Here is an 8,135-nt window from a genome sequence, read left to right on the forward strand (position 1 = left end):
ATTAAAATATATATGAACCCCTTTTAAGGTTTTAATATCAAATTTTTCTTGAAGCAAATCGGTTAAAATATCATTCAGATAACACACACAGAGATGATATTGGCTGATTATTTTCGAGAAGCTGCCTTGAGTCAATGACAGGCTTCAAGTCAAAGTTGCAGCCGCAGCAAGTTTCAGCAGGTTTGGCGAAGCGTGTCGTGCAACGTGAAGAATTTACTTTCTATTGTAAGTGATAAAGCAGATCATTTTTAATAGTCAGTCACGACGAGAAAGCCTGGATAAGTGGTACTCAGCTGAGGGCTGCGGGGGAGTTTCCACCCTGATTAAAGCTTCAGAAACCAGACAACACACAAGTTCAATTACAAAGAGTTTAATCCCAAAAATACTTTTTCCTTTTTTTTTTTTTTTCTCCATTTTGGCATGTAATACATTGTTTGGTCTTGCTGTATCTTGGCTGTACCACTACACTGTATAATTTACATTGTCTGAAGTAGTGGCTGTCATGCAATGTTGAACACAGCTCGGGTGAATACTGCAGGAAAAGGGGATGCCACGTTCACGTCGGATTTTAGGCCGGAAATATAACACGCAGACCGCAAAAAAAAAAAAAAAATTCACGTCTGCCCCCTGGTGGTTATTATAAGTATGACGTGGGGATTTTTGCTGCATTCCGAGCAATTAAACGATGATACTTTCTGGACGAATGAGGAACATGCTGCAGTTTGTCATTTCAAATCCATGGAGTTTGAGTATTTTGTGCGCGTCGAGCTGCAGCAAACAAACTGATCCCGTTTCTTGCGTTTTGGACGTGAACGCGGCATTAGACAGCAGTCCATGTGAGACATTCAACAGTCCTGTCAGTTAAGACAAAATGCTAACTTCGATGACTTCTTCATGAGCTGCTCCGCAAGCTGTCGATCATGTAAGCGGAACTAACGTTGTCAAAGGTGGGGGACTAATTGGTACTTTGGGGTAATTTGACTAAAAAAAAAAAAAAAAAAACCTCCCAGGTGCAACATGTTTGCTTTCTCATTCAGCTGGAGGACGCGTTGATGGGAGGAAAAGTCGTTTTGAACAGGTTCCAGCCCGTCGGTTTGTTTCACTGCATCGTGTTACAGGAAGACACTTTGCCCCTCGTCTCTCTGCCCCGTCACTGCCGGCAGGTCTGAACTCATCACGCTGTCTCAACAACTTCCGAGGAGCAGCTGATAGCAAAACAGCAGCTTAGTTCGCGCTGCCCTGACAATCAATGACAGCACACCAGCACAGAGTTTTGCTGTAAGTTGCCAGGGATGACATTTGCAATGCATCACGGTAGTTTGATCCGTTTGGTGACCTTCCTTTTTTTTGTAGTATTGTGCGATACAACAGCAGCACCCCTGAAGGGAAACCAATACAGTTCTTCATTTGAAAGCTTTTTTCTACTTCATTCAATACCCATCATGTGGATGGAAGCACGCTGCCACCGCCGCTCCTCCCCATTCAAATGATTTTCACACGGACACGTTGCATCAAATCGAAGAACGCGTGCAGTGATCTGGGTACCAAAATGATCAAACGGATACGACTTGTTACGGGTCACTTGGGTCGATAGCGACACCCGGCCTTCGCTGCTGATGGGAAAAATAAAAATAAAAGCTGTTTTCTGTGGCACGCAATTGATACAACCAGCCATTGCTACATCTATCTTTGTTTCCAGACCCCTGTTCCCAAAAGAGGAAACTAGCAACAAATCTCGCTTTACTTTGCCGCCACTGGAAAATTGCGAATGCGCAGCAGCTGGAGATTCGTAGGCTCTAATTGGCTGCGGCGAAGACACTTTATGCGGCCAAAAACTAAAACACGGCATCCACTGGCAACTGATTCAGCAGCTTCGTGTGACTTTTCTTGGGAGAAAGGCGGTTAACGCTGCAAGACAGAGAGCTACATGTACAGCCGAGCGGGCTCGTTGTAGAGGGTGAACAGTCGAAATCAGACATCTGCTGAGACGCAAAGAGCTCCAATATGGCTTCTCAAACAGTCATGCATTGCATTTCATGATCTTGAGCCGCTGCAGTGGAGCAGATCTTTCCAAAACTGCTCTTGCAAAGACGACATCGACGCACACGCAACTGTCAACTGCAACCAAACTTTAGCTTATTGTCGTTTTCACCTGCGAGCAACTGAGCCCTTGTTGTCCCTCATCTGCCTCGTTGAGCCACACAAGCTGGACACTGGAAAAACACCCCTGCAGCCTTATTCGTGTCTTTATTAGCTAACTGAACTTTAGACGGAGCGCCCTCCAGAAGCTCAACAAAGCCTCAGCCTGACTTCAACCAATCATTTCAGATTCACATCTTCACCTCAGAGCGGCGGGGAGGGCTGTAAATAACATAACGACAGAGGACGGAGGAGAGCTCTGTCGTCTCAGGGGAATCATCTTTGGTGTAACGCCGTCTCATAGCTCTAAACACCAGCCTGTGCACCAGTGCATCCCTAATCACATTTCCAGCAGTCTGTGCACAGCACAACACGGCAGCAACAGGGAGCTCTGCCAGAAGACCCATACACTTTATAAAACATCTCCGCTCTAATGGAGACATCCCTAATGAAACAGTCCTATTAATATTCCCACTTCAGGGACTCACTCACAGAAACTTTATAGAGACACAATCTGGCAAGCCCTCAACATTACGATATTTCTCATAAATCTGCAATTATTGAGATTGTTTTGTGAATTTTCTCTCATTCAGATTTATAAAATACATGATTATCTAGTTGATCTCAGCAAATAAACTGTTGGTAAATGGAGTTTAGGGAGCTTTAGCTTCACTACGCCCCTCTTTAACATTCATATACAGTCTTACAGATCCTAATGAGCTTAAAGTGACAATATTGGTATTTTTATCTCATGTAGCATCACTATAAATATATTCCCATCATATATAGAGGCTTGCAATGTTTCTATGGTGATCAATGATATTTATGCGTCATGGTGCTTTTTTATCTGCTATGCATCACAGTAAAATCCCTCCTGAATCCATCCTGTAACAGGAAGAACTGATCTTTTCCAGCATTCAGCCCAAAATCTGCCATCACTGCCTTTTCTTCTTCTGCTTCAGTGACTTCCTCCTCTTCACTATCATCTCATACAGCTTGTCCATGCCCTCATCCAGCCCCTCTCCTATGATGGCGCAGGCCGGCTGGACGTGGTACGGGGTGGAGGGGCTCAGCTCAGCCAGGGCCAGCTGCCGCTCTATCTCCCCGACATCCAGCGCCCGGGGTAGGTCTTGCTTGTTGGCGATGACCAGCAGCGGGGTCCCCTGGTTCTCCGAGAACCGGGTGATCTTGTGCAGCTCGGTCCGGGCCTCCTCCAGCCTCTCGGCGTCCACGGAGTCCACCACGTACACGATGCCGTCCGTGCAGCGGCTATAGGGCTTCCACAGGGGCCGCAGCTTCTCCTGGCCCCCGACGTCCCAGAAGTGACAGCTGATCCCCCTGGAGGCCCCCGCGCCGCCCAGCCTGATCCTCTCCGTGTTGAAGCCGATGGTGGGCACCGTGTTGACAAACTCGTTGAATTTCAGCCGGTACAGCACGGTGGTTTTACCCGCAGAGTCCAAGCCGAGCATGACTATGTGCAAGGACTGGAAGGCACCCAAATTGGAGAAACTGTTCCCCATCTTGCAGCCCGGGAAGGAGGAACAGCACGCACTCCCACAGCCCCAGCAGCGAGCGATATCACACGCTTAAATGTCCCAGGAGTGATCCATAGCGGGTTATTCCCCCGGCGAGACTCAAATCATAAGGTCGGCGAACGCGCACAAACGCCTGATCCGCGCCTCTCCTGTTCAGCAGATGTGCAGGGCGCAGCCCCTCGTAGCGCGGAGGCACTCCGGCAGCCAGACAAGCCGCAGCATCCCTGGACTCACTCCAACCGCATCAGGCGTCCAGAAACAGCCAAATCATCACGCACACAGCGGTGCATCAGCCCTGCGCGCCGCTTTCCAAATGCGCAAATTACGCGTGGCCGAATGTCACATCGTGTCTCTGCGTCTGCGTGTGTCTCCAAGTGCGTAGCAGCCGCCTTTATGTAGTAACACACACACACACACACACACACACACGCACACGCGAGTGATGGTGTGTGACGCGTGGATCAGCCTCCAAACGTTGCCATAAAAAGATGCGTCAAGTTCAAGCAGAAAAATACAAAATAAGACTTCCGGTTAAGCAATGCCGCCTCAAAAATAAAAGCCTCTTCTTTAAAAACGCTCGGAACACACGCCAGTGTGGTGGAGGAGGATCTTATTTTGATCATTCGTGTTGTGGCTGTCGTGTTTCCTCTGCGCACTGAGCAGTCTGAGCTGCTGAAGCTCTGACACCTAGTGGTGAAAAGTGACAACTACACCTCGTCACTCACACGCCGAAAGGATAGTCACACATGTATAAAAATATATTAAATATTTTAGAGATCCAAATTAAACCTAGCGAATTAAACAGTGATTAAAAGTGTCTGCAACAAAATCTTTCTGGTGTCAATTTTATTGATGCATCAAGGAGCATTATTTAGGAGCGTGAAAAAGAAAAGAAAAAGCCATTTTGGAATTTGTTTTGAACTATTTATGAACATTTTGCACATCTGCACATATTGTAAATACACATATTTATGTAATTTGTATATTACTTAACTCTGCAGATTAAATCACTATCATTAGCTGGTCTTTCTTTAAGAATCAAACAGTTCAGTTGTCATGTTCTTTAAACTTTGCCAGATCTTCACAGTGGTGACTGCGATCTCGCCTGTTTCCAAATTTGACATAAAACCCGTTGAAAACATTAAACTTCTTACCTTAAATGTCTGGCACTGTGTGCTGCTGAGCGCCCGAGGCAGCTTGAACCAGCTGTAGGTTCTGCAACAACATACAGAGAGTTTAAAGTAAAGTCATTGTACAATCATGACACACACAGTAATTCTACACGTGTGATCACAACAGTTATCTTAAATAAATGTGTCTTCAAGGCCACTTTTTTGAGGGCATGGTCCTTTAATGCACCTCGCTTGGTCCTGTCACATCGCCGCCACTAGATGGCGGCAAAACACTTCGTGACAAGATGAGATTCACTGCAACCACTCAAACTAAACAGCTTCTGCATTATGGTTCAGATGCAGCAACATCACAGTGAACTCTGTCTGCACACACAGCGCCGACTGTCTTGTCTGTCCATGCTGGAGGAGGAATGCGTCCTCTGTGTGTCCAAATGTGAGGACAGACACATGGATGAACCGTAACGCTCCAGAAATAAAGGCGCTTTCACTGCTTGTGGCTGATTGCGCTTCTGCTCAGGGCTGTGTGGGTGTGGTCAGCTCAGGCTTGATTGACAGCCTCCTGGCTCACCTGTGACTTGAATTGCATGTGCTCAGGTGGGAAAACGTGTGCTCAGGTCAGGTCTTGTTGAGATCTGTTTCCCCCTCCAGCAGCTGCTTTGTGACAGGAAATGATGCAACATTTGTGTGACCTTTTGAATGCAATTTCCAGCTCAGCTTAAAGAGACGGAGGTGAGGTGTTCACAGCAGCTCTTCCATTTTCTTTAATGCATTGTGGGAGAAGGATTTTTTTTTTTTTTTTTAGAGGCTTGAGTGTGTCTTCAGTTGAATTTGTGTATAGTTTGTGATTTGTGTTTCACTTACGATAATATAAAAAGTAAAAAATACGGATGAGACAACAAGGCTCGTTACGGCTGGATCCAAGCGTCCCTGCCAACACTTAAAAGCTGTCAAAAGATGAAATTAAGGTTTGGCTGCAGTCGTGCCATGTGGGCAGTTGGGATGGAGCCATGATGGAAGCGGTGGACAATCATATCGGGCCTATTTTTCAGCCCATTTACGACCCACGTGAGCCCCATAAACAAATGCTATCAGGGGCTGCACACACTGCGAACAGACAGCGCTTAAACATGTTTCTAATCTCGTCCCTTTCAAGGAAATCACCCGTTTCTCGCTCAATGTAAGGCGGCCGCTCGCCTCAGCAGGTTGCACCGCCCTCGCAGCTTCGTACCTGCAGCCATTTTTATTCGCACGTCAAAGTTTGGTGGATCTCAGCAAACTCGCGGCAGAGCTCTGCACAACTTTAACAAGGTCTGTTTGAGCCAGAATAAGTAAAAAAAAAAAAACGCCTGCATTGAATAAGCAGGGAAGGATTAGCGGAAGAGTAAAGAGACCCTAAACACACACACAAATACACACAGGCTACCACACAACCTGAGTCATCAAGACCTCACTAATTGTTCTCTCTGACCTCCTCCTCCATTGATTCGCCTGCTAATGAGTGTGTGGGATCAATAAAACAAATTACAACCAGGGAATGGACACACACACACACACAGAACCTGACCACAAGAAGACCACAACTCACTCTAATTCCACTCCTCTCTCTCTCTCTAACAAGGCTGAGTCACCCCAGTGTCTCTCGCCCGCTGCCCCCACGGTCCCTCTCATCCATAAAACAAGAGCCTCCTTCACTGATTTACCTCTAATTTATTCCATCGTCTCCTCTCCGTTCCTCAGGTAACAGACAACAAGACGAAAAGGCTGAAAGGAAGCAAAACATGCTTCTTCACCAGCTCTGCAAAAACAGGGAAAACGGCCATGAAGGCCGGTCTGTAAGAGAGCAGAGGTGATATATGAGGAAGCCAGCGTCTGTGGACAGGTGAGTGGAAGTTAGAGTGCAGAGTGCGTCTCAATGAAAAAGAGAAATCTGTGATTAGAACTGGCTTAAAATTCAGCTTCTGTGCTTCTAATGAGCCTTCAAGTCGAAATTCATTTTCATTACTGCACTTTTATTTCCTCGGTTAAATTGGGAAATGCGTTACCGCACAGCAGCTATATTCATCTCATGTAATAACTTACGTGCAGTAAATTCCGAGGAGGTTCTGCACAAAAACCCGGCCTTGCTTCGCTTTTGTGAAAGCCGTTAAATGAATGCGGTGAAGCCTCTTAAATGGTGGTTATTTGGTTTTTGTTTGGATAGATTCCTGCTTTACTGCCGGTATGAATTCTTGGTTTTGCTGATATAACTTTTGGAGTTTTGTGTGAGGAGCAACTTTCTGAGAGCGACAGTTCAAGGAAGAAAAAAATCATAGTTTTGCACAACTCAAGGTCCACTCGCTGGCTTTTTCCGGGGCTCTTCTGGGTTTCATTCAGATGCATCTGTTGAGTTTTAGTCGTGACTAACTGGAGTTGTGAGTTCATGGACTTTTATTCTGTCCTCTGGACCCAGTCGGCAAAATTTTAGACTCAACCTGTGAATTTTAAGAGATTGAGAGATGCTTCACTGCACTCAGAACAAATTCTAAAGTGTTAAAGGGACCAGGCTCTGCAGGCTTACCGTAGGTCCTGTGGAAGCATCTAAGCCAAAACCTTCATCAGGGCCAATGTTTGGCAGAAAAACACCTCAAGTAAGTCAACCCAAATATACAGGAAATATTTGAAATCCATAAATCAATGCAAAAAGCAATCAGGCAAAGTGGATATCCAACATCAACATTGCATTAAAAACTGGATTCTTGGTTGTAGCTGGAGTTTTGCAGCGATGCAAGCAGGATTTCACAGAAATGTCTCATAAAACTGGTCCAAATTCACCAAAACTTTGTGTCTCGTGATGGGATCTTTGCAGCAGCGGTCGACCCTCTGACCCATGACTACTCAGCCCTTGTAGGTCGGTTCTGCGGTGGGACTCCAGGACCACGTTTTACCACGATGACACGGACACGGATTCACGAGGCGGAGCGCTGCCGCTGCTGCTAAATGCTGTGCAGATAATGCCTCCTCCATTATACAACCATCAAACGATAACAGCAGGAAGTGAGCGTCACCTGTTGACTGATGGAGGAGGACAGTTAGCGGTTCATTTCAGAGAGCATTCATGACTCAGTGCTTCAGTCTGAAAGAGAAGCATCTCAGTCAGATTTTACAGCCCATGAGAGTTGTGATAATCACCACCACCGGAGGGTTCTCGAGGCGTCCACAACAGCAAAACATCCCCGTGGCTCCAAAATGACGCGTGACAAAAAGCAGATAAAGGCATTTTGTTTTCGCACTTTCTGTCGGGGGGGCTCTTCGCAGCCTCCAGGCCCGCAAGGTGAAACCAGCGCTGCCT

The 8,135-nt window shown here is 46.4% G+C and overlaps 1 protein-coding gene across 1 annotated transcript; it reads right to left on the minus strand.

Annotated features, from left to right (window-relative positions):
- Positions 1-354: 354 nt before the first annotated feature.
- Positions 355-4,063, minus strand: arl4ca (ADP-ribosylation factor-like 4Ca). The gene has a single exon (XM_076723776.1). It carries the CDS (start codon positions 3,657-3,659, stop codon positions 3,075-3,077), a length of 585 nt encoding a protein of 194 aa, XP_076579891.1. The 5' UTR covers positions 3,660-4,063; the 3' UTR covers positions 355-3,074.
- Positions 4,064-8,135: the final 4,072 nt, after the last annotated feature.

The sequence above is a fragment of the Chaetodon auriga genome, chromosome 23 (genome assembly GCF_051107435.1).
Source record: "Chaetodon auriga isolate fChaAug3 chromosome 23, fChaAug3.hap1, whole genome shotgun sequence".
In the NCBI taxonomy this organism is placed as follows: domain Eukaryota; kingdom Metazoa; phylum Chordata; class Actinopteri; order Chaetodontiformes; family Chaetodontidae; genus Chaetodon; species Chaetodon auriga.